Source organism: Mustela erminea, chromosome 2 (assembly GCF_009829155.1).
Source record: "Mustela erminea isolate mMusErm1 chromosome 2, mMusErm1.Pri, whole genome shotgun sequence".
Lineage (NCBI taxonomy): Eukaryota > Metazoa > Chordata > Mammalia > Carnivora > Mustelidae > Mustela > Mustela erminea.
The window spans coordinates 142,551,950-142,575,789 of NC_045615.1; the positions used below are offsets into that span (position 1 = coordinate 142,551,950).

Consider the following 23,840-nt stretch of genomic DNA (forward strand, 5'->3'; position numbering starts at 1 on the left):
TCCTGTGTTCGTATTTTTAGGCGATGATATAGATTAGAGAAGAAAGCCAAAGGCTAGGCCAGAGGTAGCAGATAACATATAAGACTTAAGAGGATCTGTACTACTGTGGAGTATCAAATGATAAAATAAAGGTTCTAAATGTTACACAATTTTTAATAGTTCTGAACAAATGATAAAAATATCAGATGTTTATTAACAAATTTTTGTCCCAAAGAATATACATCAGGGTGGAAATAAAAAGTAAATCTTTAATATATGAATGTACACATTATTAATTAATAAATTGACTTATTTGGTAAAATAGATCTTTTTCTAAACTACATGCTGTAGATATTTTGGCATTTTAATAACAAGAAAAACTACAACATTAAGTATGCCTACAAAGTAAAAATCTAAAATAATTAAAATTGAAATTTTACTAAATTATCAATACATCAAATAGACATGCATAATACTATACACCCTGTAAGACTGGTCCATTTGTGACACAGGATTTCTTTAGTGAAATGATGTGGTCTTTAATATTAACCTGTGCTAGAAGACTAAATGATTCGTACCAGAGGGGGAAAAATTAATGTTAGCCATAAATCTTAGGGCAGAATGAACATCTGCCAACCACATTTTTATAATTTTTTAAAAAAATCAACAATCCTTTAGTAAGCCAGAGTACATTATGTAAGAAAAGAAATTTAGAAAATGGTTTTCCTTCCCTTCCATTTCAAGGGTAATTTCCCCTTAAGGCTGAAATGGAAAAAACGTTAGGAATCATTTAGGTCCAGGCTTCTTTAATCACAGAGCCTGCTTATTTGGCAGTTTCTCAAGTTACTCCCCTCAGGCAGCTTGAACCAGTTAAACTAGATCTTTTCAGCTCTTTGGAGCTTATTGACAACCGGCCGTCTGGTTTCCTAGGAAACAAAACCTTGGCTAGAAATAGTGAATCATTTCCAGGTCACTTTCAACATGGAGAGTGGAGCAGGAAAGCACTGGACTGAAGAAGAGGTTAAAGCTTTGCTAAGTGTCTGGGCAGAAAAAAATATACGAAAACAACTTTATGGAACCCTGAGAAATAAAGGAATATTTATTTACATTGCTAAAAGGCTGCAAGCACTAGGAGTATACAGAGATTGGAAACAGTGCCGGGCAAAGTACAAAAATCTCAAATATGAATACAGAACAGTTAAATATGCCCATAACTCTGGAGACAGCTCTAAAACTATGAAGTTCTTCCATGATCTGGATGCGATCCTGCAGTATGAACCTGCCACACAATTAAGAGAGGAAGATGCAAATGACAGGTGCCTGGCAACGCTGAGCCAAAGTGCAGCTCCAGGGACCACTGAAGGTAAAAAGAAAAAGTAGCATTCTTTTGTTTTTACCTAACAAACTATAAGAGTAGGGACTTCCGAGTCCATATGATAAACATAGCCTGGAATATCATAGTTGAGAAAAACAACTGACCTGTTATGCTATTTTGCACAAGGTAAAAATTTTAAAGATTAAATACCTCCACTTTTTAAATCTGTGAAATACTTAAAAAAAAAAAAACACTGAAACAACATTAAATGCTTAAAATAATTAACAACATTAACCACTAATGCCAACTCTCCTTAAGCAATACCTGATATGTTTTTTTGAAAATAGATTAGGTTTTGAGAGTATTTCAGGTTTTAATTTTTTAAGAGTGGCAAAAGGAAAAAAAAAATCTAATATATGCTCCGCTGTTGTTTCTCCACAGCTCCAAACAAGATAGAACTTTCTGCTCTATATCTATATTCCCACTTCCTAAATTTATCAATAAAAGCACTAAAATACTAGGAACTAAGAAACAATTTCATTATTCGTTTGGAAGAACAGTTCCATTTAAACCATCAGTGAAACAAAAACAGATTTGATAAATGATTTACGATATTAAATGATTTAGATATTAAAACAAGGTTCTTGACCTGCTGTGTTGTTAAGCCCCATCGTAATTACGTAGAATTTGCTCGGTCTGTGGAAGTTGAATGTAGGACTAGGGAAAGTGGGGAAATCAGTGGCAGTAATGAGATACCTCCCATAGCCAAAGTCTTACAGATGCTATTTTTAAGAGCAGAGTTGTTCAATTCAAAATTTCGAATACCTACTGTCTGCAAAGCACTGAGCTACGTGCACACACATTCAATGATGTGTAACACCGCAGAAAACAGGGCACCGGTGAATAAATGCAACACCCAAAAGAAAATGGTTTAAGTAGTAGAAAAAAATACCAGGTGAGAAAGGGGGGTAGGGTAAAATGACAGAAGCTGAAGTTAGGTTAATTTGGTTAATTAGGTTAATCTGAACTTTGTGTTTAAAGCTCAATAATCATTTGGTAAAAAAATCCACTCCACTTAACATACTCCTTTACGTTTCTGGTACTATACCATATTCTGAGAAAGCTTTACAGTTATCGTCAAGTTAAACAGCAATAACATTATTTTATTCAATTAACCATCCTGCACTCTTCATCATTTAAATGCTATATAAATTTAAATGCTATATAAATATTGATTAATGATAAGTAAACCACTCAGATTCTGAAAAGCTTTGAATTTAACCAGAGGTTGGTCTTGGTGTAATAAAGATGTGGGTTCTAATAACTGCAATTTTTTGCCCCTCTCTTGTGTCACTGAGTCTCCTTGCCCACCCTCTCTCTTACTCATGTGTGTGTGTGTGTGTGTGTGTGTGTTTAATCTCCACTGAACAGGATCTCCTTCTAACCCATTTAGGTGCCCCTACAGCTCCAAAATCTCCACTTTCACTTACAAGCAGAGGGCCCATAATTAACAACTTAACCTTGTATGTTTAAGGTATCTCAAAACCCAAATCCTAAAACTACACTCTTTTCCCTCATTTAGAACTGGTGCCCCTATAAATTGCTTCCACCTTAATATTACTGTATGTCCAATCACTTACATAGAAACATTTGAGGTGCCCTTGACCTTTGGTCAATCACTAAGTCCTTAAAAAAAATCTACTGACATGTTTCATTATTTTTTCTGTTCCATTCTCTTTGCCACCATGCAGAACTTCATCTATCACATGGTATATTAAGTTAACCTCTTAACTGGTCTCCCTACTTTGCAGTCCCTTCCCACATATCCACAATGATGCCAAGGTTTGTTCTTTAAACTTTTTAAATTATAAAATTACAAGCACATTAGCAGTTTGTTTACTTTAATAATAATCTTTAAATTATACCCAGAACTAATTATAATTCAGGATTAAATGTTACTTAATGGTTCCATAATATTTGAGTGCATAAAGCAGAGTTTATATTTGCCCCCTTTATAATTAATACCTTTTGTCCATAATTAACATTATTACTTTAGGAGAGACTATTAGAAGTTCAATTGTTGGTCAGGAAGGGTATCATTACTTTGAAATAGTGTTTCAAAAGAACTGCTTTCTAAAAGAATTGTACTTTAGTAACAATTAGACTGTCCCTTTTTTTTTTTTTTAAGACTGTCCCTTTTTATAGAGAACCCATTCTATGATCATATCAGATCACAGAATCTGGTGGAAGTGGCAGAGAGACTTTGCTAATTTAACAAATAATGAAGTATGCTAATTTAATAACAAATAACTATCTATGATGGTATATGCAATAAATAACTTATTTTGCATTTGTTTAATTGCTAGTGATATGTAACAGTTTTCTATATGTTTATTTTTACAAACTAACTGTTCATGTCAACTGAGGTCTTAGAAATTGCATGATCTCTTTGGCCTTACAGATTTGGCTGGATTTTTTCAAAGGTTTTTAATTAAAATTGCTAATGCAAACAGTCTTTTTTAAGGCTTAGAAAGCCCTTTCTCCAGGTCTGATTCATTTATAATGTCTTCCGGTTTTTCTGTGGTGGAACCAGGATAATTTTTATTGGTGTATGGAAAACTTAAGAAGGAAAGAAAATGAATGTGCCTTTTCCACTGTTGGGATCAACCTCATGTGAGTGGTAAGGACAGAGGATCTGGTTCCCTGTTAGCCAGCAGGTAGCCTGACTGAGCCTTGGCAAAGGACTCAAATACAAACTCTTAAAAGGCTTCGTGTTCTGGAAATTCTTCTAATCATCCTCAAGCTCAGAATACCTTTGACCTACTGTTGCTCCTGGATCACATTCCTTCAGTGACCAAATTTCCACTCTATTTCCCTCCTCTTACTTGATACAAACGCATCAGGAGTAATGACTTAAGGGTTTCAATTTAAAACCTCCAGAGCAAAGAAAAAAAAAAATAAAAAAACAACACCTCCAGAGCATGGGACCCTTGCATACAATTTTGGAACTGATGGTAAGAATGATCAACCTAAGAAAAAAATACTCCTGAAGAAGTTGGGAAGAAAGCTTTTCTTTTGCACTCTGGCCTAAATGTTTAGCTCTAGGCTGTTTTCAACAAACATAAAACTAGGCCCTAAATCAGAATATCAAACCCTTATCTTCCCTTACTGTTCTCGACAAACCTCACACGTTACATTAACTAGGTACATCATCTTCCACACTTCTCTTAAAGAGAATTCTTATGTAACTACAGATTTTTAGTTTTCGTATCACCAGCTGTATACCATTTGAAAACAAAAGTGCTTCCCTTATTTTTCATTTGTTATTCTAGTTTAAAATAGGAATCCCGAATATTATCTTCAAGACGACAAACATTCCTTTTTTTATTCTTTAACGGAATACATCTAAATAATGAACTGATTTTAAATGTTCATGCGATTAAAATCATGCCTAATATTTGTTCTCCTAATAATGAAGTAAAATAGAATGCTATTTGTTTTTTTTTATTTTTAATTTTTTATAAACATATATTTTTATCCCCAGGGGTACAGGTCTGTGAATCGCCAGGTTTACACACTTTAGAATGCTATTTGTTACTGGTAAAACAAAACTGAAAAGAAATAAGGAAATGATGAATAATAAATCTTTGATTCAGAAAGTTACAAAGGGCAATCAAAATGTACTTAACTACCTCTTGATCAACCTTCAGCCTCACTGTAATTATGATTTATCTTATGTGCCAACTGAATCCAAAATTCTATGTTGGGTTCCTTTGAATGACGTATTTTAGTTTTCCCTCACAATTACCTTCCTCATTTGATTACTTTAAAAAGTGGTCTCAGCCTGATTTTATGAAAACACCCAAGCCATAAAACCAGGAGATCAAGAGGGGATCATTTTCATTTTTCAAGGTTGGCATGGCTCTTTTTAAGTGACACATTCTTTGGTCTACTTAAACATAGATTAATTTCTGAAAAGTTAGTATTTACCAATAAATTTTAGCTATTTGACCAAATATGCCAATTAAACAAGGTTTTCTGATTATCTCATTATAGGACCTCTGTTTTATATTGCTACTATCATTTATCAAGTGTCTATTATGTTAAAGTACCTAAATTACAAAAATAAAGAAAACACTTCATTTTTTTCCCCCTGAAAGAGCACAAGCATAAGGAGGGGGGTGGCAGAGAGAGAAGAGAGAGAGAGAATTATAAGCCGGCTGAGGCTCCACTGCACTGCTCAGTGCAGTGCCTGACCCAGGACTTGAGGATCTCACCACCCTGACATTGTAACTTGAGCCGAAATCAAGTCAGATACTTAACTGACTGGGCCATCCAGGCACCCCAAGAAAACATCTCACTTTAAAAAATGTAATTTAATTTGAAAACAAACCATAATCATCTCTAGAAACATAAAATTAGCAAACAAATCTAGTGGAAGTTCAAAATAAACCATGTCAGTGGACAGAAGAAATTAAATTTTTCTTTATATAGGTAAGTATTTAAACCATATTAAACCACTGTCTATTACATGGGGCGCCTGAGTGGCTCAGTGGGTTAAAGCCTCTGCCTTCGGCTCAGGTCATGATCCCAGGGTCATGGGATCGAGCCCCGCATCAGGCTCTCTGCTTGGCAGGGAGCCTGCTTCCCTTCCGTTCTCTCTGCCCGCCTCTCTGCCTACTTGTGATCTGTCTGTCAAATAAAGAAGTAAAAAATCTTAAAAAAAAAAAAATGTGTCCATTACAAATCTTCAATCCTTCATGAATATGGTCAAATTCAGCTCAAGCTACTAGCATTCCCAGCCATTATTAATTCAATTTTTACCTTCCTTAGAACTTACTCTAACAGGAATTCTATTCTCTTTCCAGGCAACATGTCAGTTACATTAGAAGATAAAGAAGACCTCTCAGGAAATCCTTTACTTTTGGTTTCTCATATCAGACCAATGGAACTAGGTATATAGTATCGTGGGTTAAAAATACAATGAAAATGATCAAATTCCAAATCAGAAAGTAAGACTGGTTTCTGAGAAACTTCATGACTTTTCCTGATAGAAACATTTATAGGATTATCTTGTGTTTCCCCCTATGTATACTTAAAAAAAAATCATTTCTAAAATAAGTGATTTTTTAAAATCCCATAGTCACATTTATAAAATAAATTATTTCTTTAACAAAATGTAAATTGCCTAGTAATGTTAGCCTTCAAATTCACACCCTTTATTCTTTAAGCATAATAAAGAATATAATGTTGAAAATTATACATCGTAGGTGCTTAATATTTAATGAACATGTCACTTTTGCACTTCTGAGGTCCAAGACAAAGAGAACTCTACATTTTAAAGTAAATAGTATCAAATCAATGAGGTCAAGGACAGTTTTATTCACCCAATTCAAGTCAACATAAATCCCCATTCTGCTTCTAAATTCTTACTGAAGGTTGTTAATTCAAGCAAGGAAAAATACTGGAAAGCATTTCAAAACAAAAACATTAAACACACCACAAAATAGAAAGTTCCCTATATACTTCAGGAAAATGCTAAAAAGTGTTTTTTAATGACTTACATTATAGTGAGGTTTGAACAACCTTTTTTATTAAACATAAACATAAATCTGAGACAAACACAGATGTGGTTGTTTAAATAACCAGTATAACCTCAAGTAATGTCATTACCATAAAATGAGTTGCAAAACTGTGCAAGAGATATAACCAGAAGGTACCATGCTAGGATTTCTAAGTGGGGACATTCTCCCGAAGGCATTATGGAATTTCTGACACACTATCTTGCATTAAAAAAATCTAATACTGGGGCGCCTGAGTGGCTCAGTGGGTTAAAGCCTCTGCCTTCGGCTCGGGTCATGATCTCAGGGTCCTGGGATCGAGCCCTACATCCAGCTCTCTGCTCAGCGGGGAGCCTGCTTCCTCCTCTCTCTCTCTCTGCCTGCCTCTCTGTCTACTAGTGATCTCTGTCTGTCAAATAAATATAAAATCTTTAAAAAAAAAATCTAATACTTTACTTAAAATGACATTTGGTCTTTGGTCAATGGGACATCTTTTATTTTCAATAAGGAGTTAAGAAGCACCAGTTGTTATAATGTGATTCTTTCCAACCCTTTATTCGTGCACCGTCTTGGTTCTTAGTCCTGACTGCGCACTAGAATCACAATATGGGGATTAGGGGTAGGAGTAACAGCAAAGTAATCATTTACAAAGGCTCCCCAGGAGATACTGATAGTAGCCAACGGGTGTAGCCATCCTCCTTTAATCACTGGATTAAAGGAGGAGATTAATTGCTTCCACCTATCCTATCACAGAACAAAAAACAAGTAAGAGCTGCCCTCAATGAGCCATTTTCTAAATGTATTGCTTTCTGAAAGTAAATAATACAAAATTATATATTCAACATTCAGTATATAGTGATATACACACCACATACCAAAGGAGCAGGATAGAAGAATAAGAAATGACAGGGGGAAAAAAGATGATCAAAATGTGACCAATTAGGGGCACCTGGGTGGCTCAGTGTTACAACCTCTGCCTTCAGCTCGGGTCGTGATCCTGGGGTCCTAGGATCAAGCCCCACATCGGGCTCTCTGCCTGCTTCCACCCACCCCTCTCTGCCTGCCTCTCTGCCTACTTGTGATCTCTGTCTGTCAAATAAATAAATAAATCTTAAAAAAAAAATGTGACCAATTAAAAACACAACTTTTTAAAAGCCAGTCACTGTCATGGTGAGAAATAGATTCAGGTTCTGTATTTCATCTCCCCATTAGTTTCAGAAAAAAGCTAAGCTATGATTGCCTAAGGAGAAAATTTCTTTGTTTACTAAGGTTACATCTGATTACTTATCATTATGTATGTAACCTATGTACATATCTCTTTCCCTCCCCATCTGATACAGGTAACTCTACATCATTTATGGAACCCTGTATTAACTCACCTTTTATTCCAACTATAGCAAATGAAGGAGGAAAACACTGGACTGTACCAGAAGTCAGGGCTCTAATTGGCATCTGGTCTGATATAAGTATACAACAACAACTAGAAGGAACAGTGAGAAATAAAAGGATATTTGAACAAATTGCTGCCAAGCTTCAGAAATTTGGAATAGAAAGAGACTGGAAACAGTGCAGAACAAAGTATAAAAACTTAAAACATGAATATAAGATTGTAAGAATGGCTCAAGACCAAGGCATAACTAAGAGTATGAAATTTTTTACGGAGTTGGATGCTATTTTGGGACACAATAAAACAGAGAAATCACAACAACAGGAATTCCAAGATGAAAAACAAGCCAACGGATGTGCCAATGTAAAAACAGAAGAGAATCGGACAGGTAGGAAGGCAAAGAAAAGCAATCTAAACATCAGGTCACATTATATGAAAATTTCAGTAGCATAATAACGTGAATATAATCTAAGTTAAACAGGTTTCACAAGCTAAAGGTTGAATTTATCATGAAACATATTTTTGTCATTTTATTTTTTATTTTATTAACATATAATGTATTATTAGCCCCAGGGGTACAGGTCTGTGAATCATCAGGCTTACACACTTAATGAAACAGATTTAATGTATATGCAATATCCTCCAAAACACAGAAAGTAGTATGAAGTTATCGATGAAATAAAATTGATTTCCACAAGTTTAAAAACAGGCCAATTTTGGGGTGCCTGGGTGGCTCAGTGGGCTAAGCCTCTGCCTTCGTCTCAGGTCATGATCTCAGGGTCCTGGGATCAAGTCCTACATCGGGGCTCTCTACTCAGCAGGGTGCCTGCTTCCCCCTCTCTCTCTGCCAGTCTCTCTGCTTATTTGCAATCTTTCTTTGTCAAATAAATAAATAAGACCTTAAAAAAAAAAATAGACCAATTTTACTAAGGTAAAACTGCCATTCTAAATGGCAGAAGTTAAAGCAAATTTTTCCGCGGTGCCTGGGTGGCTCAATGGGTTTAAGCCTCTGCCTTCGGCTCAGGTCATGATCCCAGGGTCCCTGGATTGAGCCCTGTATCACAGCTCTCTGCTCAGCAGGGAGCCTGCTTCCCCCTCTCTCTGCCTGCTTGTGACTTCTGTCTGTCAAATAAATAAATGAAATATTTTATTAAAAAAAGCAGGTTTTTCATTGTAACTGCTGTAAAATTGAGTTAGCAGAAAAAGAACATTAAAGAACTTAGAAAACCACAAAATCCATGAGAATGTCTTTGAAGTATAAGTTCTCCTGGGACACATCATAAAGTTCTTTAAAATGAGTTTAACCCAAAGGATTGAGAAGGAATACACACAGAGATATAACAGCATGAAATAAACTAGATGAATTCTAGACCAAGAGTCAGGAAATTGAGGTTCTAGCTCAGTCTTTGTGGAATCTTGAACCACGTGTCTCCTCTTGAGTTGACAAGATGTTCTTAAAGACCTCTACTAACCATATAGTTTCTAGATCATTTAATATCTGCCTTAAACAATGCAGTCCTAATTCTCAGAGTATGAATTCGTATCTAGCGGAAAGAGAGGCAATGACAGAGTTAGGATTGAGAAATGGTGGCGAGAAGACCTGAAATCTTTCGCTGGTGGAGAAGAAACTGGTCTGTTAGAGAACCACACATCTGTCCTGTTAAAATTAAAATGACTAGTGACAAAGTCGCCCAACAGCAGCAGCATGGTTATGTTCAGAGAGTAAATGCCAGAGATACAGCTGATGGTGATTCCATCAGTCATGTCAGAAAACCTCATTAAAGACTTAGAATACCAGGTATCTATAGGGACCTAAGACTAAAGATACTTATGGGTGGGGAATGTAAACTAGAGAAAAGCAAACAAGCACAGTATCTAGCATCAGGTTTTTAAAAAAGATTTTATTTATTTGAGAGAGAGAAAACACTAGTGGGGGAGGGGCAGAAGCAACAGAGAAGCAAGCAGACTCCCTACTGAGCAGGGAGCCTGAGGTGGACTTGATCCCAGGACTCTGGGATCATGACCTGAGCTGAAAGCAGACTTTTCACTGCCTGAGCCACACAGACACCCCCATCAGGTTCACTTTAAAAGTAAAAATAACATATTAGAGTTTAAAAACACTTCCTGAAAGTAAATAAAACCAAACCACCATATATCCCACTATATTCCCACAGTCATTGCTGGAGATGCGGCTGAAGATGACTTTGTTGGTCATATGTCAGAAGACCTAAGAGAGGGAGATGTAAAACAAAGTCCTGCTACAGGTAAAACAGTATTTTTTGTTTTTGTGTGTGAAAAAATATATAACATGTTATGATATGATGTTGCTATCGACTGAACTATGTCACCCCTAAAGTCATACCAACATATGTAAGAGCATTTGGAGATGGGGCCTGGGGACTTCGGGAGGTAATTAGGTTTAGAGATCATGAGGGTAGGGACCTAATGAAGGGTTTTATGGTTTAATTACATTTGATGTGTAATATTATATATAATGAGATTCTATAATAACTAAGATATCATAAGAACATACATACAAGCTTATTAACACATTATATGAAGAGTAATACTCATATTTACAAAATACAGAAATGGAAGGTGAAAACTGTTAGTAATGTTCCCTATAACTGTGGTTTTCAAAGTGTAGCAGCCTCACCATCATCTGGGAGCTCAGGCATGCTCAAGTTTGAGAAACACTGTCCTACGGTACAGGGTACTAAAGCGGTGAAGGAAAGTAAGTGCTTTCTATATGATGGTTTGTCTTTTACACAAACCAAAATGAGTAATGGGGGGAATCATCATGCCCCAAGCAAAAGCTTAACTAGCCATCACACACCTCATACATAGTCTTTTAGTTCAAAGCTTCATATAGGCTTGGACAAAATCATACTGATTAACAAACCAGGTAATCAAATTCCCCACACTCTTGGCAAACTTCTTTCTCTGACTTATCAGATACGATAGATTAAAAGCTCAGTGGGCTTTTAATGGTGAAGAATGGTGAAGGTGAAAACAGGGAGAAATTAAGGAGACTAATTAGATAGGAACATGCAGCTGACTAGGGGTATGATAACAAAGGTGAGCAAAACTCTGGGCTCCTAAGGTTCTCAGGGCATCACAGCAATGACCCTTGTCACTGAAAGTAAAAAAGCTCAAATGAGACTGTGTTTAGTAAGACAAAGATTTCCACGGAAAAAATTAAGAACTTTAGCATTCAGAAGATTTTAGCTTGTTAGTCCCCTGGACTCACTTAAGTACAAATCTCAAGATAATTTTTTTATATGTGAAAGGAAAACACATTAAATCAAATATAAACTGAAAGTATTTTTTAAAATTGTCTGGTATGTTCATATGTTAATTTGGAATATGTTTAAAAGGGGTGCCTGGGTAGATCAGTCGTAAAGCGTCTGCCTTCCGCTCAGGTCATGACTGGGATCAAGCCCCACATTGGGCTCCCTGTTTGGTGGGAAGCCCACTTCTCCCTCTCCCTCAGGTGCTCCCCTGCTTGTGTTCCATCTCTCGCTGTGTCTCTCTCTGTCAAATAAATAAATAAAATCTTTTAAAAAAAAAAAAAAACTCAAAACAAAACATGGGGCAGCAGGGTAAGCTCAGTAGGCCCAATTCTTGATCTCAGCTTAGGTCTTGATCTCAGGGTGATGAGTTCAAGCCCCGCACTGGGCTCCACGCATGGAGCCTACTTAAAAAATACACACATAAAAAAAAAAAAAAAATACACACATATATACATAAAAGCAACAACACAATAAAGTGATGAACATTCATGTAAAAATAAGTAGAAGTTACTTCATTTTGACTTCATAATTGAATTGCTATTGCCCCATATTGTTAACATTGACACTTAATGTTAACCATCTTAAATATGTGCTATAAGATTCTTACTTCAAATAAATATCTAACTAGAGCTGTGGAACTCCTGGATTCTAGATAACTAATTAGTTCCCAATTTAGAACTCAAGGAGATTCTGGCCTAGGGTGTTATAGGATGTGTTCACACATCTATATTTTTATAGAAGATCGTCAAGCACAGCCTGGGTTGAAAACCATAGCTAGGTTGTCATATTTAGAGAGTAAGGCCAGCAGAGGGCTGAAGAAAGTAAAACATAAAATCCAATTTGATTCCATTTAGGGTAGAAAAATTATCCAATTCCAATGATCACTTTAAAAAATGCATGAGTAATGCAATATGAAAGAAGTTAATCACTGGGAAGAATCACAGAACTCCTGGGCTATGCCTACCTATTACAATAAGTAAAAAGAAATGGCCCATGAAAATCGAATACCTACTTCTTTGGATCTAAAATAAATTTATTTTCTCCCCGCCTGAGGCATAGGCAAGAGATGATAAAAGGAATCAGAAAGTTAGCAGAAAAAGGACTGTCTACCGAGGAAATCTGTGTTTGACAGTCTTGTCAGTTACTTGACTCTTCTGAGTAAACCTAAAACTGACTTAATTCATCTCCAGTATCAGTTGCTATTTATATATGAGGTGGAATTCTTCAATATCTTTGTATTCTCGTAAGTCACCACTTTCAAGTATAGGCAGTCAAAAGTAGATCAATTTTGGGTGAGTGGTGCAGACCGACATATACACATTCTATTGGAGGTTACTCTTATCAGCCTAAAAAATCACAAGTGAAAGACTACACTGTTCTTTAAAGAATGATCTTAAAATTATCTATTTTCTTTTTTGGCTGTGGTAAAATGTATTTACAAAATTAAAAGGCTCACTATCCCCACAATTTCACAAAAATTAACAATGTGATGGCCAGCAGAGGGCACTAAATTATCTACTGTTAGATAATATTGTTAGATGACGTCAGAGGCTATGCCAAGTTTTTTTGTTTTCTCCATTTCATTTACTATTTATAATAGAACAAAAATTGGAAATAATTTTCTTTAAAATGAAATATTTAAAACACTTATGTACATTTTCAATACAATTTGGATAATCTTAGTGGTAAATTATAAACTATAATGCATGCATTTTTATCACATGAACCATAATATTAAGACCCTTTAAATTATTTATTTATTTATTTGACAGAGAGAGAGAGATACAGCAAGAGAGGGAACACAAGCAGGGGGAGTGGGAGAAGGAGAAGCAAGCTTGCTGATGAGCAGAGAGCCTGACGCAGGGCTCAATCCCAGGACCCTGGGATCATGACCTGAGCTGAAGGCAAACGCTAATGACTTAGCCACCCAGGTGCCCCGAGAAACTTTAAATTTTTAATCCAATAGAAGATCCAAATAAAGACTTGATTGTTAAAATTTCGGAAAACCCCAAAATTATAAATGTACAAAAAAAGTTGAGACTTAGGTAAGGTGATAAATTTAAATACAGGCAACTTTAAAGGTATGAATTTTCTAATTATTCCTTTTTATATTTTCACAAACTCTTTAAGGAGCTGTGACATAATAAAGAATACAGACCCGCCTGGCTGACTTAAGTCAGTAGAGCATGTGGCTCTTGATCTCAGGGTTCTAAGTTTGAGCCTCACATCGGGTACAGAGATTGCTGAGCAGAGAGCAGTAAGGGCAGTGTTATGGAAGACTGATCCCTTAAAGCTTCGGAGTCTAATGCTAGACTCCAGGTACTGAGTGTCAGAAATGAACTGCAGTATACCAGTTGGGATAGAAATGTAACAGAAACTAAATGCTTCTCTTTCCTTAAAATATGCTAAATTTAGGGACTTCCACACTGCCACCCTCCAACATATCTTATTTTCTAGCACTAACTACTCAAAATTTCCACCAAACACCTAATCTCTAAATGTTTCTATTTCCCAGAAGTAGGGCATGTGCTTGAGCCCAGAAGTGATGGTTTTAGTCACTTAGATAAAATGTCATAAATTCCAATTCTGCTGAAATAAGGTTTGCCAAAGTTTACCTTCAACTTGTGCTCTCCCCTGGGGTGAGGGTGGGGAAAGGGCTTGGGCATGGAAGGAGGTAACTTTAGTTATAAAAGGGCAATGAGAGGGATCCTTATGGTGTTGGAACTGTGGAGTATCCTGACTTTGATGGTGGAGACATGAGTCTACAAGGTGATAAAATTATTATAGAACATAATATGCACACATACACACAGTGAGCACAAGTAGAACAGGAACTCTGAATCAGAGTAGTGAACTGTAACAATGTCAGTATCCTTGATTTAACAGTATATTACTTTATTTTTTTTTTAAAGGTTTTATTTATTTGACAGAGAGAGATCACAAGTAGGCAGAGAGGCAGGCAGAGAGAGAGAGAGGAGGAGGAAGCAGGCTCCCTGCTAAGCAGAGAGCCCGATGTGGGACTCGATCCCAGGACCCTGAGATCATGACCTGAGCCGAAGGCAGCGGCCTAACCCACTGAGCCACCCAGGTGCCCCAACAGTATATTACTTTAATAAAATGTTATCATTGGAGAAAACTGGACCAAGTATGAAATGGATCTCTGGTATTTCTAAAAACTGCATGTTTATCTCAATAAAAATTTCAACTTTAAAAAACAGTAACTTATTAGGCAGCCTTATGTGGCTCCAAAGTACAACCTGTCATTTAATGTATTGATACTGCTAAAAGCTAGACTTCATTCTAGTCTTACTGTGCAAACATGTCCTTAAAATAAGATCTAGTCCTGTCCTAATATAAATCTCACATACCTATTGCTGCATAGGCTTTGGGCTCCCTAACCACCTCACCTTTTGCCTCACTGGTCTATTATTGTATCAGTTTTACAATAACCATTACAAGTAACTTCACAGACAAAAGTAACACAAACTGTTTTTTAAGAAAATAATGTCCCAGGGCACCTCCATGGCACAGTCGGTTGTATCTGACTGTTAGTTTCAGCTTGGGTCTGATCTCAGGGTCGTGAGATCAAGCCCCACACAGAGCTCCATGCTCAGTGTGGAGTCTGCTTGAGTTTCTCCCTCTCCCTCTGCCCCTCCACCTCTCTCTCAAATATATAAATAAATCTTAAAAAAAAAAAAAATCCCAGTGTATACAGCAAAGTACAGTAGGAGTAAAGGAATACTATCATAGCATTGTGATACTTCAACACGGCAATCCAACATATTATTGAGGAAGAGCTTTCCCCAAACTACAAACAGCTCACTTGTAAACTTCCTATACACACAATACTATACTACGATAAATGCATGTTATATTTACCACACTAAGCACTATTAGTTTCTTAATTTTCTGCTATTAACAACACAACATGAGAACTGCTAAGACCACTTAATCTTTTTTTTTAAAGGTTTTATTTATTTATTTGACACAGAGACAGAGACAGCAAGAGAGGGAATACAAGCAGGGGAGTGGGAGAGGAGGAACCAGGCTTTCCGCCCAGCAGGGAGCCCAGTGTGGGGCTTGATGCCCAGGACCCTGGGATCACAACCCGAGGCAAACACAGACACTTAAGGACTAAGCCATTCAAGCACCCCCAAGACCACTTAATCTTAAGGTCTTTTACCTATTTATGTGTATTGCAATAAGGATCATTCTCAGTTACAATGAGGATCCAATGAAAAAGAGATGTAAGAGCTCTTTGTCAAGTGTTAAAATGTAACAATGAAGACATTACAAAATTGAGTCTAAAGTGCTATCAGGGGCACCGCGATGGCTCAGTGGGTCAAGCCTCTGCCTTCAGCTCAGGTCATGGTCTCAGGGTCCTGGGATTGAGCCCCAAATCGGGCTCTCTGCTCTGCGGGGAGCCTGCTTCCCCCTCTCTCTCTGCATGCCTGACTACTTGTGATCTCTCTCTCTCTCTGTTAAATAAATAAAATTAAAAAAAAAAAAAAGTGCTATCATATTCATATTCCCAAATAGAGAATGTGCTTTGGGTCTTTTAAGACAGACTATTTCCAAGATTTTGAAGGTGGTGAATCCTACAAAGGCATTTTAAAATTTGGTTAGAGATGACAAATGTTCTTGGCTATGAGGTTATAGTTTGGTTCTTTTTTTCCCTAAAGATTTTTTTATTTACTTGAAAGAGGGGGAGGAAGGGCAGAGGGAAAGGGAAGGAAAGTCTCAAGCCTACTCCATACTGAGCACAGAGCCCCATGTGGGATTTGATCTTACCATCCTGAGGTCAAGACCTGAGCTGAAACCAAGAGTCAAATGCTTAACTAACTGTGCCACTCAGGTGCCCTTAGGCTAGTTTTGATGCTGGAATCCAGTATTACTAGTTTTTCAGTATAACCTTCACTTGCAAAAGTAAATTCGAGTTCTGTAAACAGCAAATTTAAACTGCTATTCTCTTTGTTTTCTGACAGAGGAAGATACCATAAGTACAGTCTCAGAAGACTTGGGCGGCCCCAAAGCACCACAAAGTATCACTGTGTCAGGTACAGGGTCTAACTGTTTAAAAAAATTTTTTAGGGGCAACTGGGTGGCTCAGTCAGTTGAGCACTGATTGGAATCTTGATCTCAGCTCAGGTCTTGATCTCAGGGTGCTGAGTTCAAACCCTACATAGGGCTCCACACTGGGCATGGAGCCTACTTAAAAAAGAAAAAAATAATTTAGGCTAATATATACCAGTTTAAGTAGTTATACCAAGACTCTCCACATTTACAAATATCCAGTGAAGATTACCTATTGATGAAAAGCAGCTAAATTATCTCACCAATACTGGAGATAAGTCTGCTTTAATTTTTTAAATATTTTATTTGAATATGAACATAGGTAGAAATTTTGACCCTCATATTGAAATTATTATAATTATCAGTGCTTTATGTCAACCCAGGTTGTTTTAAGTAAATGATATTCAAATACAAGATTTATCTGTAAGTTTGCATAATTGTAAATCACATTGATTTATAGGTAATCATATACCTTTAGAAGATGCTAAAAATCATTTACAGATTGTAACAGTGAGCGACACAGAGGCTGGAAAACACTGGTGTGACAATGAGGTCAGGCGCTTATACATATATGGTCTGATGAAAAAATTAAACAAATGCTTGAAAGGGCCACAAGAAACAAAGAAATATTTGAGGAAATTGCCAGAAGACTAATGCAGTTTGGAATAGACAGAGACTGGAAACAATGTCGTACCAAATACAAAAATTTAAAATATGAATACAGAGTTTTACAAAAGAAAAATGGCAACCCTCAAAGAAAAATGAGATTTTATGAAGAAGTTGACTGCATTCTAAGAGGACCAACTCTCAGAACTGCCAAATGGAAACATGGTAACCTTGAAATTGAGTTTTTAAAATAAAAATTCTATTAACTTTTTTCTTTGCATTGTAATGTGCAAGAGATTTCTCAAAAATAAAATCCTTACACTACTAAATGTTCAAATGACCCCAAAAATTATTTTGAAGCATATACCTAACTTAAGAATTTCAATCTTTCCAAACCTTGTACCAAAGCATTCTTAATTTTTAAACTCATTCCTCTTTATTTCCCCAACCACTTTAATGTTTTTACTTTAGTTTAGTTGAATGCTTGAAGATGAATATATTTTAAATGGTGTCAATTATACAATGATTGTTTTCCTGTGTTGTTTTGTTTTAAGAATTATTTGAAGGTCATACCAAAAACCCAAGAACTTTGAGCATCAAAAGAAAAGCACACGAAGATGGTAAGAGCTGAGAAATGCCAAGTTTTGGCACTGAAAAAAACTTGTTTCTTTTTTCCTGATAAGAGATGTTTATTCCTGTCCTTGACAAATTAGACTAAATATATTGTTTATAAGCTGTGTGAGAGGAAAAATGCTGAGCAATGATTTCTGTCATAGTTCATTAAAAGTAACAGAATAAATGGAAACTTTCCCAGAGTCAGAAATTTCTGCACAACTGTCCATTCATCATGAGTCTTTAAATTACAATTTACAGTGGCTGCTATCAGAAGACTGGGATGGAAAAGGAAAAAACCCACAAAGTACTAAGTTCTCAGTTTTAGTTTTCTCTAAAGGTAGTTAGTAATGAGTATAACATTTTAGCAATCCTACAAATAAGTCAACCTAATTATGTGAACTGTAGTTCCAAAATGACTCATTATAGGTATCAGAAAAGGTAATACAAAATAGTGGAGCAAACAGAAGAATAAAAATACAGAAGAAAAAGCAGTGAACTGAAACTCAGAAAACCTGAGTTCCAGTCTCTCTCTGATCCCAATAACTTAACACAGAGCAAATCACTACATCTCTCTTTAGGATAATTAAATTTAAGCATCTTATGATTTAAAATCTATCAAATTATTTTGAGTATACACAAATAGTTGAAGAGCTTAATTTTTACCAAGTGGACATACCCGTGAGACTACCACTCAAATCAAAACATAAAACATTACACCAGGGCACCTGGGTGGCTCAGTGGGTTAAGCCTCTGCCTTCGGCTCAGGTCATGATCTCAGGGTCCTGGGATCGAGCCCCATATCGGGCTCTCTGCTCAGTGGAGAGCCTGCTTCGCCCCCCTTCTCTGCCTGCCTCTCTGCCTAGTTGTGATCTCTCTCTCTGTCAAATAAATAAATAAAATCTTTAAAACAAAACAAAAATTACACCAGCACCCTGCAGGCCTCCCAGTCATAATCATCTTTCTATAAAGCTTATGATTATTCTGACTTCTATCACCATAAATTTGGAATCACACAAGATGTTCTTACTTTTTTAGTATGTGTTCTTTAATGTCAAGCTTCTTTCACTCAACACTGTGAGATTCAACCATGATTTTACTTGTAGTAGGCACTTGCTCTTTTTCAATGTGTAGAATCTTTTATTATATAAAAAATACACATGTGCGTGTGCGCACACACACACACACACACACACACACACACACACACCACTGCCTTCCTTATCCATTCCACTGTTGGGACATTTCCATTATTTCCAAATGGAGGTTATTACAAATAATACTATAAAAATTCTTGGGCATGTCTGCTACTAAATATATGTATGCATTGCAGCAGAGTATATACCCAAGAGTGGGGTGGAGGGTCATGGGATCAGCATCTATCCTGGTACAGTTCTAAGTACTTTACATATACTAATGCGTTTACTTCCTAGCACAACTCTATGATATAGGTGCTATCATTACACCCAATTTACAGAGAAGGAAATGGAGGCATAGAGAAGTCTGTGCTCTTGAGCCTGCTGGCTAACACTGCCTCTCTGTGAGATCCAGGTATCTGCTCTGTGTAAAAGAATATCCCTAGTACTGACCACAGTGCCTTATGTATATACAATAGGAGCTAAACAAATATTTTTTTAAAGATTTTATTTATTTATTTGACAGAGATCACAAGTAGACAGAGAGGCAGGCAGAGGCGGTGGGGGTGGGGGTTGGGGAGAGAAGGAGGCTCCCTGCTGAGCAGAGAGCCCGGATTTGATTGGGGACTAGATCCCAGGACCCTGGGATCATGACCGGAGCTGAAGGCAGAGACTTTAATTCACTGAGCCACCCAGGTGCCCCTAAACAAATATTTTTTGAACGAAGTATTAGATAACAATAGGAACATCCCTATCCCCAACGACCCTTATTGTATCTCAAGTGAGCTAAAAATTTTATTCTCCATTTTTGGACCTAAAGTGCATGTCAGATGAGTTGCCCTGACCTTTGCCATCTCTTAATGCCCTACAGTGTATATGCTAGTGAAAAGGAAAATTGCTAGGGGCTAACCACACAAAAGTATCATTCCCAACCCCCTGGATTTTGCCCATTAAACTTTTAATACATAAGTCTAGCCCAACAGATGAGAAAAGAGACTCAGAAGTTAGGAGACTTGCCCAAGATCAAACTGATGTTGGAAACCTGAAAGTAGATTTCAAGTCTTATGTTAAAGAACTATTTCCAATATTGACCAGAATGACAAAGCAGTAGTACTTTGAAACTCCTTTGCGGATGGGTCAGTCCTGCTTCAAACTGATGTAAAAAGCAAAGTTGGAAATAATAGTTATAACTGGAAGAATTTAAAATACTAATGATTTAAAAGTGAGATCATTAAATTACGAAAGTAATTGAATTAGAAAGTCTTTCAAAGCCAAAGACTGGAACAACCAGCAAGGACAGTTTTAACATAAGTCACTTCCCTAGCCAAGGGTATGTAAAACACTATAGAAATGGGACATTTTGGTCATTTTTACTAAGAGATGAAAATCAAAATAAAGTTATCCCCAGCCTTAAATTTTGCAACTCAATGCAAGTTCTCTGACAAGCTATTCCTGTATACTCCAACAAACTAAATGAAGACAACTGGAAACTAATTCTATATAAGTTGTCTGAGTGCATTTCTTTCTCCCAAGTACCTTTCTACTGATAATATCATATACTCTATTTACAGGACCAGTGTCTGTATCTCTTAAGAAAACCGCTCCTGAGATCACTGCAAATGGGTTTCCTCAATGCGTAACAGAACGGAAAGATTCTACAGAATGTTTCTACAGACAGGAAACCCCATACGCGATCCAATTTCATCAGGTAAATCTTAAATTTTTAGAAGTACAAATATGTTTATCAGTAGTTAAGATTCAATTCCTAACCCAGGAAAACGATAATTCACTTTGAGGGTGGGCATTTTCATCAGCTGATTGATGGGATAAATCTATGAAATTTTAATAATTCCTTTTATGGAATCCTCAAAGTATGTCCACATCATTCTAGTCTTCAAAAGACATGCCTGTGGTAGAAACGTGAAGATTTCTGATCTAAAAAGGTGTGGTTTGTTCAGAATTCTGCGAACCACTGAACCAAAGTTTTTAGGACTGAAAAAGCATGTGGCAATTGTATGTACCTGTCGTGAACACACATACACACACAGTTTGTATCTAAAGAACTCACTGAAAATGTTAAACGAAAATTCCCCAAAAGAAAGTAGAGCTATGGAATAAATCTCCAAATTGCCAGAACTACTAGAAAGAAGTGCTTCTGAATGAACCCATCTGAATTAAGTATCCAGTGCATGACTATCTAGTAATTGGTGTTCTAGTTGCATTTACATGAAATGCATAATATAACTTTCAGGTACTCTGTAATCCCTGAGACTAAATGTTTTTAGATCAGATTATACTTAAGACAAAAACAGAACCAAATACAATGCAAAAGTGATAGCAATCTCACCTTCTGGATTCCGTGATTTAGGAAGATAATGTGTAAGAGATAAATTCCTTTACAAAAAGGAAAAAAAAATCCAACAGAATCCTGTTACTATTGTTTTAAAACAACTAAGTATTGAGTGTAAGGAAGTGAGGAGGTAGAGACTGCAACAGACCACCACTTACCAGTGAACAGTGTATTTAACTAATTCTACTGTATATTAAGTTATGACAACCTATCTAGGTGTCCAGTTTTAACACTCCTTGATTCAATGTCATAGAAAAACATTAGTTTTTAATTTCTACAGACTAATTCTACAGACTAACTTAATCCTACAGATTAATTCAGAGTAGCAGAAGATTTTTATCTTCAAGACATTAGGGAATTTCATCATTCTTCCAATCAGATCACTTTCTCTAAAGGGTGAGGACTTTTGCTAATTCAAAATTTTTAACTGGATGAATTTATGGGAGAGAACCAGTCTTCTCAGTGTACCTTAATGATTCGATGTCTACACAAGGAAAATTTTAAATAGTTTTCCATTAATACATTTGTTCCCCAGAAATTACCACGTTCCTCGCTGCTGCTACTGAAAACATCACAAGGTCAATTTTCAAAACCAGCTTAACAAAGACTTATTTGGTTAGATGAGCAGCCTCAGAGAATCCATTTATTACTGTGCTATTATCATATAATTACATTTTTATTGCTTTTATCTTGTACTGTCTAATCCCTATTCTTTCATATGAAAGCAACTACAGAAAAGTGCATGTAGCTAGAAATCAAGTTGTATTCATTAAGCAAACAAATAAACCCTTTTTCTTCTGGCACATATTTAAAGGAGAGACTGAAGATCCTCTTCCCTTCACAGAATATCTAAAATAACTTATCCTAAGAATGTTTTAAACTAATGTTGTGCTGAACTACCACATAAGCAGATTTTAGTTTATCCTTGGATTATTTATCTAATCTTCTCAAAAAATGTACAGTATTTTAAAACAAGATCTATACTAGGGTCAACCCACAATTATCCAGGATTAGAGTCATTCAAGTTAAAAATATTTTTGATTCAACCCTGACTCTAAATTACTAACAGCTCTTAGCAAAGGGAGTACGTAAGATAAACTAAAGTATCTGCAACTCTACAAAGATCAGAAAGACTACTTGCAATCCAAGTTTGTTTAGGGAAAGCAAAACATTTGGAATGCATTTATACTTGTGGCTTCCATATTGCTGATAAATGTTACTGCCAAATTCCTTAAGAGTTATTGCTGCAGTATTGCCTTAAGAAAACTTTGTAATACTTTCGGCGAGAATGTCAAACCTACGTTTAGATCAAATGCCAGGTAGTAAGAAACGGAAGGATCACTTAAGTTATTTTTTAACTCAAAGGGATCTACCAGTTTTTCAAAAACCAGTATGTATCTAGTCATACAGGAACTGCTCCCCTTCCCCTCTTTTAAAGAAGGGAGTTGTTTCTTTGGCATCCTCTTACTACAAACTTCTCCTTCATTATCTGAAACCCGTGACTCTTCTGCGGATGCACTATTTCCTGTGACTGGTTTATTTTCCCTTAGTTTGTTCATAGGAGATCTGCAACCGGTACTTCCTTCTGAATAGCAGGTAGCTCTGTTTCCCAGGGTCTGAACCCTAGAATCCCTAAATTCTCACAGCTATGACTACGTTCACACCCACAAGTTGTTCAAAAGCTCTGCCCTTGCAAACAAAAGCTGTCGAAGGCTTGTTTTGTTTGCCCTTGCAAACAAAAGTGTCGAAGGTTCCGCGAGAACACCTCAACGTGTTGCAGGACCTCAACCAGCAGCCACCCCACACAGACCTTCACAAAAGCAGCTCCAGGCTCTGCAAGATTAAAACCGGCAAGTAGTGGGGGGAAGTCCCGATTCCGCTAACCCTAGAGAACCCGACACTTACAAATTGGCCAGACTCATGAGGGGTGCACACACCGGGGAAGGGGGGGAAGCCCTAAAGAGCATTAAGGGTTTGGGGGGGAGCAGCGAGTCCAGGGATGCAAGGTGGTGCCCGCGCACGCCTTGGCAACCTAGCTGATGCCACAGACAGATATCAATCCAGGCAACAGAGGTCGGTCTCCAGGCCCTCAGGCGCACACGAGGTCGCTAACCCGTGCCGCGGGAAACGGCTTGGGCTGAAGGAGAGAGAAGCAGACACGCCGCCACCCCCACCCCTCAGCCGGTTGCTCACCGGTGTTGCAGCCCCACGAGTCCCAGAGTGATCACATGCGGCACATCTAGCTGCGTGGGCCACTCTCCTGAGGCGATGCACCCGAATACGCCACATTCCTCTCGGATTCCCAACTCCTCCAGCTCCATGTCGCCGCCGAAAGCACGTGGAGGGACCTGCCGCCGCAGCAGGGGCCTGAGCACCAACCAGCTGCCCGCTCGGCCCGGACGCCTCAGAGGCTCGCTTCCTCCCCAGCCGCTCGACCCTCGCTACTGCGGCGGCGCGCGCTTTCCCAAAGTAAGCGTGATTAGCGCTCCCCTCCAGCACACCCTGCCCCGCCCCCTCAGGCTGCACCA

At 37.3% G+C, this 23,840-nt stretch overlaps 2 protein-coding genes across 2 annotated transcripts in view; one reads left to right on the forward strand and one right to left on the reverse strand.

Moving 5' to 3' along the window:
- PPAT (phosphoribosyl pyrophosphate amidotransferase) overlaps positions 1-23,796 on the reverse strand; it is a 34,228-nt gene extending 10,432 nt beyond the window's left edge. Inside the window, exon 1 of the mRNA XM_032334384.1 lies at positions 23,506-23,796. Within this exon, the coding sequence (XP_032190275.1) occupies positions 23,506-23,633 (128 nt within the window). The 5' untranslated portion in view covers positions 23,634-23,796. The remainder of the gene's footprint in view (positions 1-23,505) is intronic.
- On the forward strand, positions 907-23,559 carry LOC116585107. The gene is made up of 8 exons (XM_032334393.1): positions 907-1,342; positions 6,163-6,249; positions 8,196-8,630; positions 10,417-10,506; positions 16,521-16,592; positions 17,769-17,834; positions 20,534-20,670; positions 21,848-23,559. Exons 1-8 carry the CDS (start codon positions 961-963, stop codon positions 21,911-21,913), a joined length of 1,335 nt encoding a protein of 444 aa, XP_032190284.1. The 5' UTR covers positions 907-960; the 3' UTR covers positions 21,914-23,559.
- Positions 23,797-23,840: the final 44 nt, after the last annotated feature.